Source organism: Eucyclogobius newberryi, unplaced genomic scaffold, assembly GCF_026437365.1.
Source record: "Eucyclogobius newberryi isolate DKJ021-1_F unplaced genomic scaffold, fEucNew1.0.hap1 SCAF_12, whole genome shotgun sequence".
Taxonomy (NCBI): Eukaryota; Metazoa; Chordata; class Actinopteri; order Gobiiformes; family Gobiidae; genus Eucyclogobius; species Eucyclogobius newberryi.
This window is the reverse complement of record NW_027315746.1, coordinates 28454590-28481038: the sequence shown is the minus strand read 5'-3', so window position 1 is coordinate 28481038 and position 26449 is coordinate 28454590. Positions and strand designations below refer to the sequence as shown.

The window sequence follows — 26449 nt, the reverse complement described above, 5'->3', positions numbered from 1 at the left end:
GTTTACAGGCCAGGTTTGTTAAGAGGCGAGCCTGCTCCCAGTTTCAAGGTATATTTCACTAATTAAATAAATGTGTATTTTGGCTGATTGTGTTGAGCAGAATGGCCTCAAAGTTAGATAAATGTTTAAAAGAAGTGAAATAATGTTGTGTAATAAACACGTTGACCAACTCTATGAATTGGTCCCAGTTATACCACAATGTGAACTTTTTATGAATTGTTTGACATTTTGCCAGTCAATAGTATTAGATTTGGCTTCAGGATTTCATACTATTGCAGTGTAGTAGTCGTTCACCTCTGCAAACAGCATGCCCTGTGGCTCCAGGTAAAGGCACATCCCGTGACGCTGATTGTCCAAGAAATCCTCCAAACGCAGGAACTTGAGAGCACAGAGCGACCTCCAGTCCCTCCAGTACACCGAGATCTCCAGCTCCCGAGACTAAACACACACACACATATACACAGTACACACATGTAAGTACTCTGCTGTGAAAAATACTCCTGTGTTTATGTGAGGAGTGGGCTTTACCCGGTCCAGCTCCAAGGTGAACTTCTGGTCCCAGGCCTGGTTACTGACCGGCCTCCAGCCCGTCTGACCCACGACTGTGTTGTCCAGCTTCAGCACCGCACTGATCTCATCTGAAGGATGCACATGAATATGTTACTACAAAACAATGTACTCAGCTACTTATAATAGAACTATAACACGTTATACTTAAAGCATGTGGCACTGCAGTGTCATGTCAGTTAAGCACAACAATGTGGCCACTGACAGAAAGGCAAGAAACATCTTGTGACAAGGTAAGATTATCTCCAAAACCCCAACCGTGCAGCCAAATAGAGGCCCAGATGCCATAACACTACACTACATACATTAAAAAAAAAAACACACTGATTGAAAAAATACCACTAAAGCAGTTTATAAAGTTTCACAAAAACAGAAAACATGAGCCACCTCAAAACGTATACGCCTCCACCAAGCTTTTAGTCTAAAGTATATTCACTTTTGCAAAAGGTTTATGGGACAAAGGAAAATAATTTGACCAAGTCTGTACCCAACGTCCATAAAGGAAGCCAGAAGTCAGATGTATTGTTTGTTTTATTGTATGCTTTGACCAAACCCACACAAGGACGTTCAACACAAGGTGCATTTCCTTAAACCCACAAGGTGAACACAACAAACAGAAATTGGTTTTCAAAATGTATAATAAAATAATTTCCAGCATAAAGGTTTCACAACAATAACCAAAAACGTCTTCTTTTAAAAAAATAAGTGGTGTGTTGTCAGGTGAAGAGACACAATAACCCGTACAATGAGCATGACAACACAAGGTCCTCTAGATCAGCGATCCCCAACCTTTTCCTCACAACGCTTGAAGGGGCAGAGCCAACAGCGTAAAATGTGCACAAACCCTTCTATAACTTTTATAGAATAGCTCTATATTTTCATGGTAAAACACATAGAATATTGGGATATAGCAACAGACTATAAAACAAAAATAATAAAACATAGGTTACATTTGCCTCTGTAGACCATCCAGGGGCCTCACAAGTGGGTGGGACAGCAGCGCACCCGAGGTGATGACCTATGTGCAAACTTCAGTGTTTACTGAGAGAGCAGGCGATGGTGATGTAAGAGCGGAGAACGAATATGACATGGACATTGGTTCGACCTGGATAATCTTTTGACTGCTATTGCTTTTCAAGAGGGATTTCAGCGCCTCTGGATACGAGCACCGCTCCAGCGTCACTGTGACTGTTCTGGAGTGAGAAAGGGGAGGCTCTGAACGTGGCGCAAATGACTGGCAGAAGGGTGAGTGGGCCGAGGGATGGGCTGGACTGTATAAGGGGGAGGAGCAAATGAACATGTTGTCACAAAACTATAATGAAGCTTATTTTGGAACTTCCACAAAAACACATTTCTTACAATCTTAAGCAAACAACTCTTGCACTCCATTGGCTCAGTTTAGTGTTAAAGTTCCCCTGATGTACCAATCATTTCACAGTCCTGACGCAGACTCTTGGACTCTTGTTTAGCCTGTTGCGGTGTGACTTACTGGACAGCTCGTCGCTCTTGGTCAGGTTGCGGGCGCTGACACTGCGGTTGCGGTTGGCTCTGCTGATGAAGGAGGAGCGGGTCTCACTGGGGCTCCAGCCAGGCAGAGGGACTGAGGCCGCTTTGGACCGGCCCGGGACATTCTCCAGCAGGTCCTGACAACCCATGAGCCTCACGTCCAAAGTGCCTGCGGAGAACACGCGGCAGAGACAAACATCATTTATCCACTAGGATGTTCTGGTTTATATGCAGGTCATCTATTACTCTAAAGGTCACAGTCATTTTAGGATTAACTTGGAGATACTTAGTAGGGATGGCTGATATATCAGCTCCAATATCGGTGTCGCTGATATCGGAGGGATTCTCAGATATTTGTATTGATCTGATTTGAAATTTTGTCCATATTTGGCACTGAAGACAACCTAAATATTGTTCATTTCTGTATTATATGATGTAATTATTGTGATGCTTAGGGTTTAACTTGTTTATGTATAATGTCAAAAAAAGTTAAAAGTCAAAAAGCTGCATGCATAATATATAAGTCACAAGTCATGTCACAAATAACGACATTGCAAGAGCAAATGTGAAAATATAATATATAGTAAAATTTTCTGTTCAGGCAGTTCATATGTTCAGAAAACTAGTGGGAAAACGTATAACTTATTTAATCCCATCCTCTTTCCTACTAATAACTTAAAAAAATGTTTCCTGGTGGTGTTTACAATATATTTAACACATTCACAGACATTTATGGCCTTTGGAAGCGTGTCGTACCTGTGAGTGCTGCGGGCTTGGTGACCGTACTGTACTGGTTCTGTGCAGAGATGAAGCTGGAGCGGGGGCTAAGGGCCGGACTGGTGAGCACGGACAGCTCCCCCATGATGACCCCACTGCTCGGGTGGTTCTTGGGCAGCTCGTTCAGACGCTGCTCCAGGGAGTAACGCAGCAGGTCCAGCTTCTGACTGGACTCATTGAACCGGGCCTGGGCCTGGAGGATAGAGGGGGGGGCTCATGAGTGCAGCTGCTGCTCGGTCGTAAGGAGCGCGTTAGGGTCGAGTACAACCTCAGCAGAGTCATGGATCACGAAACACCACCATTTTAACACTAAGATAAAAACAAACTAATTTCAATTTAACCCGCTTCCTGTTTATTGACTGGAAATATGACATTTCCAGTCCATAATGCATCTAACATCATCTAAACCCAATGCATTACACACAATGAGATGTTAAAACATGCTGTGGAGGGGCAAAGAAGTGAAATAAATGCACTGACTGATGTTGAACCGTAACATAGAAACACAGGGGTTTACATTCCATCCATCCATTTTCTACCGCTTGTTCCCTTTCGGGGTCGCGGGTGACTGGAGCCTATCCCAGTGACTTCGGGCCTTAGGCGGGGTACATCCTGGACAGTGGCCAACTCGTCACAGGGCCAACACAGGGTTTACATTATGAAACTAAATCAGACTAAAGACTAAAATAAGGGATAAAACTCGGGTGTAACGATGCTTTGAAGCCGTGCACTTCATATGAAGATGATCAGCCTAAATGTAACTAAAATATAAGAGTGAGCGTGTATAAAATAAAAAAACAACTGCCATAAACCAAATTAGGCTATAGTTGTCCAATTTATATATATATATATATTTATATATTATTATTTACAATAACAATAATCAAAAAGACTAAATGTATTATTTTGTCATCAATAATGATACAAAATAATGTAATTTCATTATTTTAAAAACAGTGAATCAAATCGTAGGTCCTAAATTGCTACAGCCCAAGGTAAAAGTGATCAAATTAAATTAGGGCTACCATCAGACGCAGTTTGAAGTTCTAGTCCCACAGTACACAGCTGTAGTAACGTAGTAAAGCCGTGTAGGTGACAGTACGACATCGTGGCCCTCAGAGGCAACTGTTGTTGTGATTTTGGGCCTTACAAAAATAAATTGATTTGATTTGATTTGAGTACCTCAGAATGCGCCTTCTTCTCGGTCACTTTCCCTGTTCCCAGCAGCTTCATGACGTTCTTGGCTCCCTCGGCCACAGCAGACTCGATCCTGGCGTGGTGACACAGCTCCTCCACGCGCAGGTCCAGGGGGCTGATGAACGGCTTGTCTGGAACACCAATCAGTTTATGACACAGTAAACCTTTCAGAAATTCCATATAGACAACAAGACAACAGATCTTTTTATTATTTTTTTTTTACAATTAATGAAAGATCAATAAAAGTAGATTTTCTTTTTTTTATTGGTACAGTTAAAGTATTTAATCTATAAACAATGCTAATTAACTTTCTGTTGACTTTGAAATGCTCACATGAAAAAAAAGGAAAATTGTTTATGTCAGCTCATAAATGCAACAACAACAAAACAACAACATGTCTGTATTTTAAAGTGTTTGCATATATCTGAAGATTTTAACCATTTGTTCCTCATGTAGTGCATCATATTTTTGGGTGAATACTACAGCTTGGTTTGATAGTAAATATTGTGCGCACAGTGGACGCTCACCCATGACATCGTTGTTCTCGAAGCTGAGCTCGTTGCTCTGCGTGGCTTTGAGGATCTGCATCCGGATGAACTCGATCTTCATCTTACTGTCCTGGAGCATCTGCTGCGCCGTCCCCAGCAGCTTACGGTCCTGAGCGCAGACAAATAAAATGTGTCAATTCAACAGAATTTGCTAAAACATGTATTAGTTGAGGTTTAAGTACCGGTATCAGACAACTGTGAATGTAAACGGTAAAAAAAAAAAGACAAAAGTACAGAAATATCACTTTATGCCCTCATTTGGAGCAACAATTATGTTTTATTTTTTTAAGTTAAATGAAACACGCAATATTTAAATTTCGCAAATCTTCAAAACAACATTCACATTCACAATATTGTAGATATTTTGATATATTACTACCCATCAAAATAATACAATAATTCAGATTTTCATCCATAACACCCTTTTTAAGCATGACGCCAACACATTTGAATGTATTTAAAAAGTCTCAATATATAAAAAATATCACTGATTAGTTCAAAATAATGCGTAGTTGCAGCCTTACTTCAGCATTGAACCAATACTTTTTCTGGGTGAGAATAAAGTGAACCTATTGACCTCCTTAGATACAACCTGACAACCGATGATGCTGCAGTTATTTGTTACGCCGTTACAAACAACAGGCCCATGCCCTTATTTGGAAGTCAAGTACAAGTGAGCACATGGAAAAGAGTATTCATAGAAAGCAGAGGAATGTCATTGTGTAACGGCAGTCGAGCTCTTAAACACTATCCGCCGCATTCCTGTGAAGTTCGGAAGCCCCTGTGTCCAGCCGGTATTTCCTCCTGACGTAGTCCTTTGGCTGTCAAAGAGTTTACAGGACACGACCCAACTTTATCTCTCCAGAGTCGCGCGGCAGCCAAATTGCTCTGCACCCCACCACAGCGCTGCCTTTGATTTCTAACTTTATTATATCAGGAAAGTACCCTGTGTTTCACAGAAGCCCTGGAGGGTAATGAGATCAACAGGGGTTTAAAACCGTTACAAACTCAATACAACAGTGTTCCAGGTGCCAATCAAAGTACATCTGCAGGGTTCTTCAGGAACCCCAGTGAGCAATTTAAAATCACTATTTAGTATTTTTATCCTGCTATTTAGTAGGAACTTTAACGTATCATTAGCAGATTCTAATATTACATTAACTGCTGAATGAAGTAACTTTAGTATAACTTTAGCGTAAACATGTTTTATTGGCACAGGACGTTTTGTAGTTTGTAGGAATCATTCCATTTCCCTTTCATTTCCACTAATTCTGCAGCCCTAATTTGCATAAATAAATAATTGTGTTATCAAAGTCTCTGTTGGAGTGAAGATGGTCTCAATTGTAAATCACAATTTTGTTTGATCAGGATTCATGTTTTCTTAGTATCTCTATCCAGTCCTCAAGCCAGCTATTGTTTCTGAAAGTTTATTCTTAAATCCATTGGCTCAGAGGCTCTCAGAGTCTGACCAATCAGAAGAATGGGGGGTGTTGTTAAACGTTATGTTTGTCTTTTCTTTGCATTTAGAGTGTCTTTGAATGTCTAAAAATGCTATATAAATCTGATAAATTGCTATTATTATTATTATTTATATGATTGTCATTATTATTCAATAAAGTAGTCGTGAATGTGGAGCTGATGTCACAAAACAGCAGGAATAACATGAACCTTAGCATGAAGTGTAGTATGTGTGCAGTGTGTTATATACACTGTCATGTTCAATAAACTCAACAAAACATGCAGATTCAAATGTATCTGTAAATACTAAGCCATAATCTAGATTTTTGAACGTAGCATGAAACAATGAAATGCCAATGACATGACAGAGGACGTGGAACACACCATTAAAGTCAACTACAGGCGCTCTGCTTTACAGCTGAGAGGTACAAGACTCGGAGCTGTTATTACCGCACTGTGACTGCACTTTAATTACAGTTTGTTTGAGACCAGGAGCTCTAGTGCAGTAAGGGCTTTAGTGAACAAAGTGAGCGGGCTGTGAGTGTGTGTGAGTGTGTGAGTGTGTGAGTGTGAGTGTGAGTGTGTGTGAGTGTGTGTGTGTGTGAGTGTGAGTGTGAGTGTGAGTGTGTGAGTGTGAGTGTGAGTGTGAGTGTGAGTGTGAGTGTGAGTGTGAGTGTGAGTGTGAGTGTGAGTGTGAGTGTGAGTGTGAGTGTGAGTGTGAGTGTGAGTGTGAGTGTGAGTGTGTGTGTGTGTGTGTGTGTGTGTGTGTGTGTGTGCGTGCGTGTTCCTCCTACAGAGCACAGATAAGAGCTGTGTAAAACTGCAACAGAGAAACCTTCAAACTGCCTACGGCCTGAGAACATGCCAAACCATGAAACGCACCACAAACTTTACTGTTTAACGTGTAGACTGATGTGGCGGGCTTGTGATTTAAATCAGGTGGCTAGGCTAGGCTACACCAGGGTTGTTTATCTAGAACGGATACTAAGACTAGGGCTGGAGTTGACCAAATATATCCTTGGCTGACTAATGATGATTAGTTGACTGAAAGGGAGGGACAGTTCTATAATTGGACCGTATATCTGACCCGAAATACACTAAAGATAATACAATTGTGCAAGTTCAATCTATAACAACTTTGTACACAATGAAGTTTCAAAAGACGGCACTAAAAACGGAATAAATGGATTAGTCACTCCTAAAACTCCAGTGAACTCAGTTTGCGTCAGATCCTTTCTGCAGCTGTCATTAAAAATAATTAGTTGACTAATAAAAATGTTGGTTGACTTCCCAAACTTTTCAGGCAAAATAACTGTGCAACCGAGTCTGGTATAATTTTAAGTTGCATAACATTTAAAATCAGGGTAAATTTTGGTTTATTTGAGTGGCTTATTGTGTTATATTGCATAATTTCACTAAAATATATGGTTTCCAATAAAAATATATATTAGATACACTATCATCATTTCAAAAGGACATCTTCTGAGTCATCTCATGACCCCCAGCTCATGCCTCGAGACCCTCTTGGACGTCCACTGAACGACCAAACATGTACAACCCTTGTAGATTAATCAGCTACTCAAAAATTGTAATTGTTTAGGTTACAATACAAATCGTCGCCAAGAAATTTTAATATTGTGACAATTTTATAAAGAAAATCAAGTATTTTCAATGAATTTGCTCTTCAATCTGTCTGTTTATGACATATAAACTTAACTTAATCAATCAGAACGTTTGATGTCATAATGCTGGAGGAATGTTAAAGTAAAAATAGACAACATGAGTTCACTATTGCTTGGAGATGGTGTGAGTAATTGAGAATAATTGTTAAACTGTGATCTTTCCTCTAACAATAATCACTAAAAAATTTGACATTGTGACATCCCTATTACTATCTACAATTACAGCAAACCCTAACAATTGTAGAGAAGTTATCAACATACAAGAGGAACTATTAATCTACCAATCTCATCCTGAATGCATTAGTAGAAATAGGAGACGTTTTATCACTATATATCAGCATGTTCCGAGACTATCTACAAGCAAAGAGCTGCATGACCCGAGGTTTGCTGAAGTAGGTCAATCTGGCTTATGTAGGATATGTAACAAAGTCAAATACTGTGTGTAGTCTGTGTGTGCAACTACACTATCAAAGCTAACTGAGGAGGCTTAAAGGTTAGACAAAGTGATTTATTATTCATAACACTGTATTAAAGGGGACATATTACGCAAAATCAACTTTAATGAGCTTTTAGTCTTGTTACAACAGTTTCCTCATCATTTGTTTACTCAAAGTTGTATTTTGATTGATTTGAGTTAATCATGTATTGTGCTGTAACAGAGGCTCGGGTGCTCAGAAATGTCCTGTTTTCACCTACCCCCTATCCCCGCCTACATCTCTGTACTTACGGAAATGCAAAAATGATGATCTACTCATGTTAAACTTCAATACTAAGTACCTGAAAAAAGCATAATATGTGTCCGATAAGATTGAAAACAGTAAAATGTCATTGTTTTAAAGGATAAATTACACAAAAATAGTAATCTGGAAGAAATAATGAATCTGCAGAAAAAAGAAAAAAAAAGTAATCAAATAAACAATGAAAGTGAATAAAGGGTTTATCATTAATTGTAAAAGTGTAATATTTCATCCCACACTAATTTAAAAACAGTAAATAACAGAAACATTTGACATTGTGACATCTCTAGTCGGAGGTAAATATTTGCCGTTGGCGCTGACCTTGGAGGAGCCGTTGGAGTACATGTGGATCATGTTCTCTGCGCCCTGCTTCACTTTCAGCTCGATGTCGATCTGCTTCTTCAGCGCGGCGAGGCGGCTGTTGGTCGTGCATATCCGCGCCTCGCTGTTCGGTGTGTCTGGGGTCAAAGGGCAGTCTGTGGGGAGACGGAGAAAAACAGGGGTCAAATTGTGAATGAAATTAAGATCATCATTATGTACCTACTTACTTACTTTTAAGAAAACCAAAGAAAAACTGCACAAATACATTTAAACAGTCAAACCTGCTGGTGATTTATGGATAACCATAGCACTGTGACACAATAATGGACTGTAATCAAATAAATGTAATTTTTTAATTCTTTCCAATGGTTTCAGGAGAATTATAAAAATGAGTAGGAACTACAAAGATCGACCAAAGTAATAGTCCTCTGTCTGAAAGCCGCCATAATGAAGAAATTACTGTTAACAAACACTTCCATAATGTTAATGAAAGAATCAGAATCAGAAAAGAAATAATCCCAAACTTGACACTTGCTTTGGCAATAAGCTGCAACATGAAAGAATAACAAATAGCAATATATAATAAATATAAAAATAGGCCGTGGCTGCAGAGCCGCGGCGCGGTCAAATGGCCCAGCAGTTTCAGGAACCGCAGCACTGCCATATAGCCTCATGGCTAACCCTAACCCTAACCCTGACCCTGACCCTGACCCTGACCCTGCCCCTAACCTTAACCCGGCACGGTCTAAAACGGCGCGGCCAAATAGCGCAGCAGTTTCAGGAGCCGCGGCACAAAATAACATGGCAGTTTCGGCCGCGCGCCGCGGCTCTGTAGACACTCCCATAAAAATATGTGTAAATGAAAATATTAGGGTTAACTAAATGTGAAATACTTTGAAAGATAAAGGTTAGCCAGTCCACACAAGATTGCAAATGTTAAGAGGAGAGTATCGTGATTAGATTGTTTTGTGTTAAATTGTTCGTTACTATGGCAGCAGTTCTAGTTTCTTATCATTACATTTATTTAGTATTTTCTTTTTTGTAACGCATCATTCTGAAACCCATTGATGGCCTGAGATTTGGAAATAGTTTCATCCTTCCTCACAACAATATTCAGATGATATTATTTCAATCCAACAGAAATGTGCGTTATTATCCAAATATCGATATATTACCCACTTCTATGGCAAACAGGAAACACTGACGGTCTTATTTCTGGCGTGCAGCCATTTAAAGCTGATAAAGTGTTGTGGCTCAGCATTTTCACCTATCACTGCAAACACAGGATCCACAGAGCAACTCCAGGAGTCAGGTTCCAGTAACATCCACTGTTTAGATCTCAGCCAGCTTTGTTGACACTCGACACCAACAGCTTAGACCACACATTTCACTAAAACATTACACAATAGTTATGATTTGATAAATACAAGAAATAATGACACATTCGTTTTGTTAAATTAGTGTTTAAAATTCTCAGGAACAACCGCAAACGAGCACATTCCATGACTCCGCTGTTGGCTCGCACTGAAACTCAGAAGCAGCCAAAATAACCACGGTACTGGCGCTGACTGCAGCTCGCGGGTCACTCGCACTGATCTCCGTGCGTTACAGACTGGTCACTCAACACGTTTGGTCACAGTCACTTGTAATGCCAGACAATAAACTTTAAAGAATCAGACAGGGCTTTGGGATCGACTCCCACTGCCTCTGAGATGGACTGGTAGATCCTGATCCACGTAATGTGCCCCACTGTTGGTCAGTACTAGATCATACACTCATAACTCACGGAAGTGATGAATTTCGGCCCTCGTGACAGGCAGATCACATGCGAGGTATATTTTCTGTCTTGCAGCAGGACATTTCTAGATCAATTGGCCCAGAGGTTTGAACCCTAACCCATGCTGTAGATTTTGGGTTCGACTCCCGCTCCAACCCTTCATTTTTTTCGTGTTTTTAATTTTTTTACTTATAGATTGCACAGTCTAGTTTGTTCAATTTTTTTCCCTCATCTCCTAACTACTACAAAAACTTAGGGTTAGGGGTTAAGGATTAGGGTTAGGGTTAAGGGCCCTCAAATGTATCTTAAGTTGAAGTAAATTAACTTTTTACTTGATGATAAATAATGAAATAACCTCAAAATGTATTTAACAGGGATACAAAATAATGTGTGGCATGATTGTGTAAATTTACACAATAACAACCATAATTATTCTTCTATTTCCATTTTTACTCATTAGTCTGTTCAAACAGACAAATCTGACCCAATCTTGTGCTGTGTCTCGTCTTGCGGGAATTGTCCAACACTCAAAATAAACAGATTAAAAAAAGAAACGTTTACAAAAACACAGGCAAAAAAGTGTCACTCAACAGAAATAGTGCATAAAACTTGGGGTGATTCACCGATGACTAACTCAGAAAGTTTAGTCAAGTCTTTTGTTCTCGACCAAAGTCAGTTCAACAGTAACAACAGAGGGAAGCCCCGGGGCCTGGAGCTGACATACAACACAAGTGTGAACATGCTCCACACATCCTCCAGCACACGCCTGCACACACTATTGGAGAGATTTACTCCCAGGTAGATGAAACGTTACATATCCTAATCTTTTTTTTTACTATAAATATCTATATTATAAATTTAAAAAAGCATAATAACATTGCCTTTGTTGCACTGAGGGTTTAATTTGTATTTAGGGACACAGCAAAGCCATTTTGATCAAATATTAAATACAAATGCATCAGACTCTACCTTTAATGAGTGGTGGGTTTTTATTTTGAAAATATTTTGCTGCTTAAGTGCACAGCTCTCATATTTTACCATTTTAGTATGCCACATTACCACTGGTACATGCCACTTTCACTGTTCCTAAACAACGGGGAGCCACAGAACATGAGCGTGGAGTCTTGTGGGCTGAGCTCACTTGTGTCCTCTTCTTGTCTGGACTTCAGGCAGAACGTCCACCGTCTCCACAGACATTGGCTCCAAACCTGCCCGACTCCTTCAGACCTGACGTGCCAGTTCAGCCTCTGCTCTGGGGAACTCCACAAACGACCGGGAAAGCACAACCCTCTGCCAAATCTGTGTCAACCCGCTAGCAAATATTTATGTACAAGTGTAGTGATTTTGCAGTGTTCATTTTGCCCACTTGAATATTTTGTAGTTTTTGCTGACTAAACACTTAAATAAAAACTGAATACTAAAAATAAATACAAACAAATGAAAAAAAAACAACAAATATACTGTAAATGTATACACCAAGCTCTTCAATTGTTTTATTCTTGTTAGCGAATTTAAAGAGACTTTACAACAAACACTGTTAGCCCTGAACATGTGTATACTGTAATACTCATGTGCAATATTGACTTAACCATGTGCAATACTGATTTAACCATGTGCAATTACTGTCATACTCATACGCAATAATGTCATATTCATGTGCATATAACTGAAGTAAATAAGAGTGTTTACTTTACAACTATTATTAGTATTATTTTTTCTTATGTTAGCTTATTTTTATTTTTTATTTTATCTAATTTTTTTATTTTTTCCCTCTATTCCTTATTAAGAATATGAGCGATTCTGTCTATAGGAGTTTTGTTTATAAGAGTTTTTCTATTAAGAGTGTTTTTTAAAACTTCCTATAAGTTATCTGTTCTTTTCTTCTGTATCTACTTGCATTGCAATTTCCCCATTGTGTGGACAAATGAAGGCATATCTTATCTTATATAGTTCTGTGAATATTTTCTTTTTTCTGATGTTGTGATGCAATTCAGGATTAGCACGTGATGTTGTCTCTTACTAAGTCAATCTTAATAAATCTAATCAAAAAAAAGAATGAACACTGATCAAACCGTTTTTGTTGTGTAAGGCAAGGGCAGAACTCGCTTCTATTCTAAGTCTCTGACGAACACGTAACAAAAACATTCAGTGTATGATTCATTGAGAGTAAATATTGAATGAAAACTGAGGCTCATTTGAACAGCAACGTGTGACTATTCAAGCTACAGTTCATGTGAATCACCAAAACGCTTTTAGTCAGGGACGCTCCACCTTTTAGCTTTTTCCCCTCGACAAAACTTTCCTGAGCGAAACTTGTGATTGCGTAATTTGGAAGTGCCGTTTCCCCCGGGCCTGTGAATGAGAAGTCAAACTGGTCCTAGAACTAGTGACATTTGAACGCTAACAACGATCTACAGTATTTAAAACATGAGAAACTATTGCTTACAAGAATTTACAACAATTTGCTGCATTTAAAGTCGGGGCAGCTCGCATGCTCATGGAAATACTGTGGTACTCTTCTTATATACGGTAACACTTTATTTATACCAACCGCCATTAAACACCGAAGAAGTACTTTATGTAATCTTTATTGTGTTGATACTTGTTCAAATGAGTATAGTTTTTATACTAGATTTTGTATCAATTGTTATGTAATATTCTTGATTTTTTTTTTCTCACCTTAAACCCGTAAAAGACCTCACTATTATACGCTGCTGTACAAACATCATTAATTCTTCACCACAATGACTTTTTAAGCATGTTTTCCAATTTTCAGGGAGACGAGCAAAGCCTGAGCGTTACGTAATGCTAACAGCACATCATCACTGCATCCAGGTTTACAATTGGGCTGTAGTTGACTAAAAACATGCCGTATTGGCCGATTAGTCGACTAAAAGTGGGTGTGGCAAAAGCTATGAAAGTATCTCCATGTATCTAGCCCCAAACTGCACTCAAAAGAACACAACTGCAAAGGAGTTCATGCAAAAACAGATATTCAGACAGAAAAGTATTAGTAAAGAGTGTATTTATGTCAGCTATATATTCATGCGTTTCAGCTTCTTGTTTAGTGCAACATTTGACGACTTATTCCCCATTAAAAAAACATAATATTTGGTTATAAATTGTTAATCACTATGGCAACAGTCCTACATTCTCATCTTTCTGAAACCCATGGATAAATCAGATTAAACTCATGATTCACCCAGAAATCTTCAGCTAACTCACTTCTCATTTTTTTGCTGTTGTCACCAGATAAAAAAATTAGTCGAATAAAACACGATTGACTGATTAATTGTCTAAAGGATTGCATCCCTAGAATGCAATTTATATACAGTGGTATCAAGGATATGTTGGATAAAAGACTGTAAAAAATAGAACTTTTCACAAATAAAGATTATCCAAGATACAACATAGGTTCTCGATTTGAATGTTTTGACAAATAACAGGAAAAGCAGCTGACAACAACATCCAGTAAGATCTGAAAACAGTCAACAGCATATTCATGGGTTTCAGCTTCCTGTTATATGTAACATTTTGGGGACATTATGATATTCTGTTAAATTATTGATCTATGGCAACAATCTACATTTTCTTCTGAAATCCATGAATCCAATAGCCAAAAGATGTCTTGAGAAGCCTGCTGTTGTGTACAATGTGTTGTTTGTGTGTTGATGATGTGTTTCCTATGTGTGGGAGGTGAAGCCATGTCACTGCCAAGAACTCAGACCCTCTGCCACGACCCCTGCCCCGAATTCTGCCCCGAGCCCTGCCCACACGGTGTTCAATGACAAGATACAGCTACTGAATGCCTTCAGACTGAGCTCAGCGCTGGAGCGGAGACCAGGGGAACCCGCCCTCGCTGTAACCCTGAGTCACTCTGAACAGGCCAAAAGTGCACACAACACATTCAAACGCTCAAAAAAGTGAAACGTTCCAGCCCTAAATAAAGACATACAGCAAAATACAATTTTATAATGTGGCTTGGGTTCATTCATTGTTCATTGTTTATCAGAGATCGTTGACAACATACATAGTTTTAACATGACCCAACAGTCACTCCACTTCTTGACAGTAATTAGTTCTGTTACCTAATGGTCATGGTTAAGTATTGCAGTTCACAAACAAAATTAAATTCAAATACATTTAAAAATGCCTCACTAACAAACTGCTGTCATTTTACAACCATGTGTATTATTATGTTATGAGACAAACGTGAAAATGAAAAATTACAGTCAAAGTGCAAATGAGGCAAGGTGGTGGAAAAATTAACTTGGTGCACATTTACAGAAATGCACTGAGGCAACATTCTCATACCCGTGTTAACTAGCCGACTGTAAACACACTCATCTTAAACATAAATCTCCCATGCCACATTGCACAGGCATCAAGTACATATAGTCATTGTACACGCTGTCCCGTTTAAAACAGAGAAGTACTTGAACGATGATTGACTATTCAACAGTACTGCAGAATACCAATTAGATGGTAAAACTGTCAACAAACAAATTGTGTTGGGATTGAGTAAATTAGCAGAATATTTAACAAGTTTACCTTTTAGTTAGCTAAGAGGTTTTTCTAGCAGCACGAGGGGAGAAGTCTGCCGGTGCTTTTGAGTGCTGTTATTTTCTGATATTATTTTTGTTGTACTTTTCAAGATAAATAAGGAAGGTCAGGGTGAAAGTGTAAGTGTATATTTAATTTACACTTACAAAACAGTCACATATGACAGTTGTTAAGTCAGGGTGCAACTTATATACTTATTATACTTGACTTATATGTGATATTATTTGTTATTTTCACACTTGCAACCTTATTTCATACTCCAGTGCGACTTATATATGTTTTTTTTTTCTTCTCTATTATGCATTTTTTGGCTGGTGCAACTTATAGTCCGGAAAATACGGTACATTCTAAATACCAGAACGGAGAAAACTGGAGACTAAAGTGAAGTGGAACATAATGTGATTTCAAAGGAGGATTTGGGATTAATATCCAATGAAAACCACTTGGATATGTGATATCAGAGCCTGGTTTAAAGACATTTACAGTTGTATTTTACATTCAATCCAATCCAACTTTATTTGTAAAGCACATTTTACCAACACAAAGTCTCCAAAGTGCTGCACAGAGTACTAAACAAGCACAAGTAAAATATGTAAAACAATATAAAATATACAAAATAATAAAAGACGGCCAGAGGAGAATTAAAAGCATCAACTGAAGGTGCAGTCCAAAGGTTTGGGGCTGACCACAGAAAAGGCCCGGCTTTGGAGTCTCGTTTTTGGGTTGGGACTGGCCCTCAGAGCTCAGCAAGCGCAGGAGTGTAGGGAACAATGAGGTCTGAAATGTACAAGGGCCGTGAAGAGCTTTAAAAACAATAACATTTTAAAATCAATTGCAGCCAGTGCAGTGAGCATAAAATAGGTGTAATATGTTCTCTACGACGTGTGACAGGTTAGCTTGGCTGATACCAGGGTACAGTGCATTACAGAAATCAAAACGCGTAAAGATAAAAGCATCACAAGGATCACCCGCTCCAGGTCGCTCCAGGTCATAAAAACTAGATTTAACCTCTGCATTTATCCGCTTGTCAAGCTTAACATCTCCAAATGATTTGTTTTTTTAAGAGGAGATTATGATAGACACTTCACCAATATTTTCTTTTAAAAATGTGTATATTCTTTTGTTCTAAAGACTTAGTATTAGATCTAATCTCGGTTAAAAAAAAGAAGAAGAAAGTACTATTTATATAAATATTATGTATGCACACACCAGGAAACACACCAGGACTCCACAGAGCATGTGCGCTGGACGCCTCAGACGTGCGTCTGCTGGCGAGTTTATTTTTTGGATGTCCAAAGCCTTCAAAAAAAGCTGCAACAAACCTACAACTTTGATATGCATTTGGGTAAAGTGTGTTGCTCCAGGACCAGGACACAATAAACACTCAAGAACATGGAGAACATAAATGGCACAAGCAGGAATAGACAGTTGCAGCCAACCTAGCTTTAAATTACACAAAGTTGTGTTTCTCAGGCTGGTCTTTGTTTGAACAAACTTCCAAACAGCGGTGACAGAACATTTCAACTCTTTCCTGGCTTCAGCTGAGCGTCAGACACAAACCAGAGGCCTTCAAAGTCTGCACCAAAAAGACTGGCGCTTCAGAATTGGAGTAACTGTCTCCTCTGCGCTCTCCTGAGGCTCTGAGGAGTCTCACGGTGGAGCCATGAGCCGACGACGGCCTTCATACCCGTCTCCATCGCGGTGCCACATTCCTGCAGCCTCACGTCAACCTAAAAAGTCTTGTTTATCAGCCAAAGGGTCGACAAGTTCAGCTAAATTTGTTCCTACTTAAAATAATCATTTACCAGACGAACTGCCTTCCCTCCCCCCAAAACCCTCCCTTCTTATGACTTCCTAATGTCAACTAAAACTGAGAGACAACCTAGCAATTAGCATAGCACATTTTCTATGGCTAGCTAGCAAGGGTACATAAACGTCCGTCGTGCTCAATATTCTGTGAAATTTTCTCTACGTCTCAGAGCATAAATGAGCCTTAAGACCCCCGCTGATTGTGGTTTATATAAATATAAAGTGAAACACGACAGGAATAGCGCCGTGAGAGCTCAAGCTAAAGCTAATCCGGAGTTTCAGCAGCGACAGGACTGTAGCGAGTCATGTAAATCTAAATGTGCCGCTGCCTTGTGTTGTGTAAAAGTTAATCTCCTATCACGTTGTGCCCAAAACATTACAGCTAAAATTGCAAAGTATAGCTGTCAACGTAAAGGAACTCACACAGCACAGTCACCACAAGTAAATTTGATGTTATAGAAGCTAATTTTGTCTATGTAATGTTCAGGACCTTTATTCAGGCTTCTGGTAAACCACCACAGGCCAAAACAGCCATGAACCTTAAGGAATCTTCACTCGTAAACAAGTGATGATTTTAAAATAAAAGTCAAAGTAAACGCATAATATTCAGTTCTTGTTCATCATTTATTCATTCTCAATCTCATCTAGGTAAAAAATGAGAAATGGTCACATTTATACAGCGCTTTACTACCTTCAAGGTCCTCAAAACACTTTGTAATTTGTATTGTTTGGTCTTATTATAAGATACGTTTTGAGAATAATACGACTCATACTGATATAAGACTCTTAAATCAGTATGAGTCGTATTATTCTCAAAACTTATCATTACATCCCTACAAACTGATCATTGACAATTACCATTAACTGAACCTCAATCTTAATAAAATTGGATTCATCCCACAGCCCTACACGTTGTGCGTCTTAGGTTTAGTGATGTAACTTTTAACTGCTTTGGTTCAACTTTCCCAGATCCCGTTGTTGCCCAGGACTGCACAGGAGCGATCTTTCAACAGCTTGAGAACAATCCTCCGGTGGTTGTAACGTTGTAGGAATGTGGAATGTAACAATGTTAGCCTGTGGGATGAGTCACCTCGGAACACTGAGCGTGCTCTGTTCTTCTCGAGTCGACTGACTGTAGGTAAACCTCTCACACCACACTGACGACACATTTACAGGAAACACTGCTGCTGCTGCTGCTACTGTACAGCCTGCAGAATATTCACCATATTTAATTAATGGCATTGGATTAGTTAGGGGTTATATTGTTTACATGCATGGCTCCTTTTAGATGACAGATCAAGAGCACAACATGGAATATTTACGCTTCTGCTCTTCACCACACTGATTAAACCAGGACTAATATGATCATTTAAGGTATACAATGTTGTTTTTTTGGCGGGGTGTTTAATGCCATACTGTGGATATTCGAGACAAATACACAATGGCAGACATGTAGAGAATTACTCTCCTACAGAAAAGTTGCATAGTACCTTTAAGTAAAGTAGGGATGTCACTGTATTGGCAATATTGCGGTAGCAAAATTGCAGCGATATAGTCGCCATCTGTTCTCAATATTAAACTGTTTGCGTCAAAAATACTAGTTCTGAGTTTGCTTCAGCAGAAAGTACTAAGAAGACTACATATCCAGATCCTTAGTGTTGCGTCATTGTCAGAGCCGCTGTGTGAGCCAGTAGAATCACATGTGGTTTAAGAAATATTTTTGCAAGGATCAATTATTGCCATATTACAGTTATTAAAAATATGCAGACCTATTTCTCAAAGTTAACAATCATCAATATTTTCTACAGGTTTTTCATTTTTTGGCCTGTAGGCTTTTTTACAGGACAGCTTAGCGTAAAATGGTGATGAGCAAGAAGGGAGGACATGCAGTAAACTGTTAGAGCTGGGATTTGAACTCACAACACTGCAGCCGGCACTATAATTTTAGATTTTAATAAAATGGGGCTCTGGTCCATTAACTTCGACAAGTTGTGGCTGTAGTTAGCGTATTAGCTTTCCTCACTGCCAACAACAACAACAACGACGACAACAAGACTCATACCAAGCAGCACAGTGATTAAAAGTAGTGCCAAAATCCTGTTTATCTCTCCTCTGTCTCACGTAAGTCTCCCGCTCTGTGTGTGTGTGTCTGTTGGTGTGCATGTGTGTCCATGTGCGTGGAAGTGAGTCCATGTGTGAATGCGTGCATGTGAGTGCTTGCATGTGAGTGCGTGCGTGTGAGTGCATGCGTGTGAGTGCGTGCGTGTGAGTGCATGCGTGTGAGTGCGTGTGTAGGCATGCGTGTGAGTGCGTGCGAGTGTGTGAGTGCGTGCGAGTGCGTGCGAGTGTGTGTGAGTGCGTGTGAAGGCATGCGTGTGAGTGCGTGCATGTGAGTGCATGCGTGCATGTGAGTGCGTGCGTGTGAGTGAGTGCGTACATGTGAGGGCGTGCGTGCGCCTGTGAGTGCGTGCACGTGAGTGCGTGCACGTGAGTGCGTGCGGGTGCGTGCGTGCGGGTGCGTGCGTGCGTGCGGTGGAGAGAACGAGTTCAGCGGCACACGGTTTATTGATGACGTTATGTTGTTTTGAGATACCAGTTGTCAGTAACACGTATTTAAAGGGGGCATTTTATTGTGATAGACTGTGAATGCAATACTGAATCGAAACAGATAGAGATGTATAAATCTGATCCTTTTAAGTATCATTTTCAACACCCCCTAACAGCCGCACCGAGCTGCACACAGATGGCACTTTGGTTTGCAAAGAACAAGGAACGGATTAGAGAGCAAAGCTGAGCAGATGCTGTGCCAAACCCTGCAGCGATGAAGTCGCAGATTTGGTTTGGATTCTCCAAGACAACAAGAGCAAAATGAGAAAAAGAGATGACAAACGGTGTCTGCTGAAGTACATCGTGGTACTCATTGATCTATTTAAATACTAGGGAATTACAAGCACCGTGAGGACTCGTTTGACAAAATTACACTCAAAATAGTTCCAGGAATAAATCAAGAAATAAAGTCCAGTCCGGGCTGTAGACTTTAGACTCAGAACACCACTGCCTCACAACAACAAGGTCCAGAGCTGCAGAACAGCCAGAGATCCACCTGTTTTCTACTGTTGACAAAACCTTCATATAAACTTGACTGCAGTTTTTTATTGGGCCTTCATATTTGTATTTATGAAATGTGTTTATAAAGCACAACACAAAGTAGGGCCTTAGTCAAAGTGCTTTACAGAACAAGAACGCATTAAAACGATAACATTAAATATTTGTACTGGACTTCAAACTTGGGATGTCCCGAGCCGATACTGGTCTCAAACAAACAATATGGTGACAAAACATTGTCTTTGGAAAGTGAGGGCTCAAACATAACCTAATGTGCCTGTTAGAGTAATGCGCTGAAGCTGTGGGTGTTTAAAACACTATTTTTGCAATGTTATAACAAATAATTAGGCTCTTTTTCAACTGGAAATTTTCAGAAATTACAAACATAAAAAGAGCTATATCTGATCGGGAGCCAAAAATCTTTGCTATTTCAGAATAAATAATAATTTTGCAGCCTTACAGTATGATTAAAGTAAGCCAAAATCCTTCCAGTGTCAACCAGCCTTCAAAACCTCCCCTGGATAGACACAACCACCAATCAGACTCAAAGACTCAAAAACCAGTGCATTTCTTGGGATAGATCATATCTCAGTGTCGGTTTGTGTCAACACTTTCCAGGTTAATGTTTGTCAGAATGTGCCGCCAAACTGTGAGGTTACCTAGCAGCTCCTCCGGGTCTTTGACCACGATGTGTGCGTTCAGCTCCTGCAGCTCCTGGTGAAGCTCCTCCACCTTTTTGTTGGACTTTTTAAGCATGTTGTCCACGTACGCCAGGCTCTTCTTGTCTGTGGTGACCTGAGAGTAAGACAAGAGTCTGTTTCAACTTTTCACAAGTTGTACATTTAGAGGAATGACCTTCGACAGCTTGCCTCGACTTAAAACCAATTACATATACTGCATGAGCTACAAAATGATTACTACCTGAACCTTAAACAATCCATAGACTTCAATTTCCCAACTTCTTTTAAGGATGAAAGTAAAATCTTCTGGGGTATAAACACCAGTAGATCATCATTTTACATTTTGTTCATTGTAAACCACAACATTAATCTAAAACAAATTAGTAGAAGAAACAGGTCCATTGACTTCCTGTTCAAACTGATAGGCTCCGCCTCTTCATATTGACATTTAACTGTAACAAGCAGCAGATTTTCATTTACATGCTTTATTTTTAAAATGTTGCTATATGAACCCAACATTGACCCAGAGTCATAATTTTTCATAGAATCGCAGTAAGAACAGGGATGTGGGCGGGGATAGGGGGTAGGTGGACATTTTCTGAGCACTCAAGCCTTAGCAGGATTACCCAAACACGTATGAATCCATCAAAATACAATTTTGAGGAAACTAAAGCTGAGGAAACAGTGTTGTAACAAGTTTAAAACTTCATTACTGGTAAGTTGATTTAGCAGAATATTTCCCCTTTAAAATGCCTATGACAGGTTGGACTACTCACTAAACTAAAATAGAGTTTTAGAGTTTTTTCATCCCAGAATAGCTCATTGATTATTTAGGTTTATAATTGTACTTCCTGTTTGCAATTGATGACATCACACCAGGAAATTAGCTTGAGGAAATTGGGAAATTTCTAGCAAATTAACCACTGGGCCAAAACCTGTCTATTGTCAATGTTTTAAAATATTTGACAAATAAAAAACATTTAAAGAAAGTTTATGCTAATTTCACTTTAATGTCTAGCAAAGATGGGAAATTACTCGGCTCAATGTATTTATATATATTTTTTTAACAAAAAATGCAATCCTTCTCAAATGTGTGTATTGGCCATGTTAGCTTAAGTGCTTGACGATAGTTGATCTAAAGTTTACGACCAACAAATTTGGCAACAATAGTCCCTAATGCAGAACGTGAGAAACTATCCGTAGGAGTTGGGTCTACCTTTCTCAAGTTCTCCGCTCCCTCCTTGATCTTGAGCTCTTTGCGGATCTCTCTGCGGATCTGCTCCTTGATCTCGTCTAGCTTCTGTTGGACCATGGTGTCGGACAGGTCCAGGTTATGGCCCAAACCAAGACGCTCGGCCACCAGCTGCCCCCGGGAGTCCCCCTAGAAGATGGCAACAGATAATTGTTCAAAAACACTGTCCAAACACTTACCCGTTCTTTTTCTATTCTTTATATTATGGACGTCAGACTAAAAAAAATAAATTAATTGATAATCTAAGCTCTGACATTCCCACAGCCCTTCTGTCCAATCACAGTTTATGTCCTGGTTCAGCAAGCAACAGGTCAGAAACAAACATGTATTTGCAAGTACCTGAGAGAACATGTCTAAATCGTACTAAACATTTCAAACAAGACATTCCACTGCGAAGACCTAAATCAGAAAACTAATGTTTGCAAATATGAAGTAAATTATGAATATAGCAAAGATAAAATTTGTTTATTTAATAGCTAAACCAAGCCAACATTTGTAAATTTAGCTTCTGCGTGAGAAGGAAAATGGAATAATGAGAAAAATATGAAATTATCTGTAGACAGGTAAACGTTCTGTCTCGAGTGTCCATTTCACACTATACTGTGTGTCTATTACAGCCTATGGGCCAAAAATCCTTAAAAATAAAGAAAAAAATTAAATAGCTTATAAACTCATCGCAAAGAGGAATTTGGATACTCAGATACTCATAAGTGCGTTTAAATTTAAAATCAGCTAGTTCTGTTTTTCACATTTTAAGAGAAAAATCTGGTACAGTTCCTTTAGGTACGCTATATTGTTTCATAAAATATAACGATAAACAATATTAAAGACAGCTTTATTCAACTGATTAAATAACCGAGAACACAGAATTCCAATATCAGAAAACTCTTTTACAAAAGAACATAAACTCAAAATAGCAATTCATAAACGGCACAAGGAAACACAACGTACAAGCAAAGTGACATTTATATGGAGTTATCAATAAAATAATCTCTCTAGTAGAGAGTAACAAGTGTTGTTATCCTTTATTGAACGATGAGTGGATATAGTGTTTATTTTGACAGGCCTAAGCATATCTCAGACTTCTCCCAAATACTAATGCTTCTGAACATGTTCAAAATGTGCAGAAGCAACAGATTTTTAAATATTTATCTCAAAATCTAGTTCAATTCAATATATTCTCCAAAATAGTTGAGCTTTACTTGCTCCTGACCCCCTGGCCCGCCTCTGCGCTCTCGCTCACTGCTGACCGCTTTAAGACGTCACTTATGCTAAAGAGGGATTAGAGGCCACTGTAGAGATACTGCAGCGATTAGGCCACTGTCAGTGTGCGCCCCGTTCAAGAGAGTCAAAGTCAGGACCTGGGTAAAGTTTGGCCTCAGGGTTTCAGATGTGTCTTTTAGAACAAACTAGAGAGTTCAAAATATAAAGAGAAGACAATAAAGAGGTCATCAAGTCAATGATCATAGAAGATATTGTATCCCACACATTTTTTGTACTTATGTTAACGAAAAGATCATTTGCAACATTTTTAAAGATTTGTTACATTTGGAACTCTATTTTGATACTAACCAATAGGCTTGATATTCGATACCAATTTGATACCACAATGATAATAAACATTTTTTAATAAAATCTGAATAAATCAAACTTTCTTAAAGTATGAGATGATATTTCTGCGCTTTTGGGATTAATTTTACTTAATTTTTAACTCACATTTGTCTCAACTATCTCAACTAATATGTTTACAGAAATGATTAAACACACATAGAACCGACATATATAACTGAATATAGAAACGACCTGAATATCATCATCAAGATACTCCACAACAACACAAAATAATAGTTTCTCCATTAACCATATGGTCTTATAAGAGTTCTAATGAAGCGCAAAATCATTCTAAAACAGTTTTAAACAGGTCAAATGAATCTTGTTAATGTGATTTTTTTCTGTACCGAACAAAATTTACAATGGAAATACTTATTGTCCATATACAGGCCGCACCTGTCAATAAGCCGCAGGTGCCCACATTGTAACACGAGATATTTACATATATAGTATAGGCTGGTGATGCGCCGGTTGTGTTTTGAGCCTGGGATCTTGCGGCGAACCCACTGTCCGCTGTGACGCGGCTCTAATTAGACTAACTTCTCAGTGAATATGAGTTGGATTGTAATAAAACACACAGCATTTTGAAGCTTAAAATACAGAGAACATGACATGTCCCCACTGTCCCCTGACGTCCTCTTCTACAGTGTGTCAAACACTTGCGTTTCCTGCTAGAGTGCCCCCTGGTGGCCATGGGCCAGTAAAAATCTATAAATTAGATGCACTGTTGTATGGGCGGCAGAGTTCAAAGCGCAGGAAAAAGTAGCGGCTTTAAGTCCGAAAAGTACGGTATGTAGTTTTGACAAGTTTTAGTATTGATAAGTATCCAATTTTGATACTTTTGACAACCCTAGTAATGAATAATAAAAGTTACTGGCAGAGACAAATATCAGATAGGCCCATCACTATCGGCTAAAAAAACATCCACATCAACCATTCATCCTTCATCTTGTTTTACTATTCAACTCTCTAAATAAAGTGTGCTATTTAACACTAAAAGAAGGAACAGACCGATACCATTATAAAATATATGCCTAACAGAAAATGTAGAAAAATGATATGTGAAAAGCAATTGTGACCAAAATGAATAAATAACATTATAGTAATTATCACTGATGCATGAGAATGTAACAAGGCATCGACATGACTGTGGAATGTGGTCAGGGCTGGGGATGGTGTTCCGATACGTGACCTTAGACGTCATGAACTTTTATAACAGAACAAGTAGTTAACTTCAAGAGGCACTCATATCTCCACATGCACACCATCTGATAAAACATGCATTTAACTACTGCTATTTGTAGTTTGTAGTAGTGTTATGCAGTTGTCACTTCTGCTTAGTTGAAGCGAGGAGGAATATGCAGAGGTTTGGACCTGTTTAGGCTGCGACTTTTCTACTGGTAAGAGTTGGACTTCATTTTAGAGAATCATCAACAGGAAGTATTTTTGGTTCCTGAAAAATCAAACTGATGGAAACAGGATAGACCAGACAAGAGACTGATATCATACATTACACTAGGGCTGCACCATTTGGGAAAAATATCGAAAAGTGTTTTTTTTAGTACTGCGATTGTTAGTTAATTTTGAATGCATTCAGGAGAATTGACACAAAGATTGAAATAGGCCTTTAAACTGACAAATAAAATAATGTATTTCAGAAGAGATCCAAACAGCAGCGTTTGTTTTTACACTGAATAAAACATGATATTTTGTTGTTTGGCGGAAGTTCAAAAATTGCAGCCTTTGCAGTTTGATAATTGTGCCCATTCATATTACCACAGCCCTGCACTGCAATCTGAGCTCCTCTCGTACTTTTAAAGCTACGGAAAGGCAGTGAAGTTGAACATTTTTGCTGTAATTGTAGCACTGCTTTTTGAATCTTTGGCTTATCTAAATGTGTACCCGACTAGCCTTTTTTGGTCCAAGCCAAATGTAAACACATGTGGGGGGGCTTGTGAGATCTTGTGGCCCATTACTTTTATTTCGTTCCTATTCTCAATTATCACAACACCTCCTACACCAACTCAGATGGAATAAGTGTGCAGATTTTCAGCATTGTGTCAACCATCAAACGCCACCGCTCATTACACAGTATATCCCTCGCCGATGGCTTGGAGATGGTTCCTTCTGCTGAAATAAAGCAGAGCTGATAATTGAGTGATGGTGAAAGCCGAAAGGACACTCGGGCCTTGATTAAGTAAAAGATTTGAGCTGTCAACCAGAAGCACTCGTTCAGCGAGTCCTGGGTCCAAGCCAAAACCAACACCAACTCCAAATAAACAACCTTCATCTGCTCTCAACTACATTCACAAGTGTGAAAAACATTGTGTATTTTTAAACAGTTTGCAGTAGAGATGCACCGATTCCAAAATTCTTGGCCGATACCGATTTCCGGTTTTTAAGGAGGTCTGACCTGCCAAAACCGATTTTTCCGATACCGATTTTCTATCTAGCCACTGATTTTCCCACAAACTACCCAGTATTATATGAAAAAGTTGCATGTATACAGGACACACGTTTTATAATATAAAATGTAATTTATTTTGTGGAAAAATAGAAAAATAAATAACTATATATAAAAATAATATATAAATACAGAACTATATACTAACTAATATATGGCCTGGAGAAGAGTGGGGGACACAGAGGGAAAAGGAGTCCATTTCTCCTGCAGAAGATGCAGCTCCAATGGTTCCAGATTGAAATCAAATGAACTATTTTCATATAGTAATTTATACATTTGTAATTTTACACATTCTTTTGAATGAGCTGGAACCCTCTGCAGGAGAGGAAGCAGGTGGAACATGAGGAGGGTCAGTCCCAGAGCGCTGCCAGCACCTCCCTCTCAAAGCTGGAGGA

The 26449-nt window shown here is 39.0% G+C and overlaps 1 protein-coding gene across 3 annotated transcripts in view; it reads right to left on the bottom strand.

The window, feature by feature from the left end:
- pkn2a (protein kinase N2a) overlaps positions 1–26449 on the bottom strand; it is a 55327-nt gene that overhangs the window by 16096 nt on the left and 12782 nt on the right. For all 3 annotated transcript variants that reach the window (XM_072441805.1, XM_072441803.1, XM_072441804.1), the window contains exons 2-10: positions 21944–22108; positions 20707–20842; positions 8794–8948; positions 4575–4704; positions 4033–4178; positions 2830–3043; positions 2057–2242; positions 529–638; positions 295–438 (exon numbers count right to left, since the gene is read on the bottom strand). In XM_072441805.1, the coding sequence (XP_072297906.1) occupies positions 295–438; positions 529–638; positions 2057–2242; positions 2830–3043; positions 4033–4178; positions 4575–4704; positions 8794–8948; positions 20707–20842; positions 21944–22108 (1386 nt within the window). The remainder of the gene's footprint in view (positions 1–294; positions 439–528; positions 639–2056; positions 2243–2829; positions 3044–4032; positions 4179–4574; positions 4705–8793; positions 8949–20706; positions 20843–21943; positions 22109–26449) is intronic.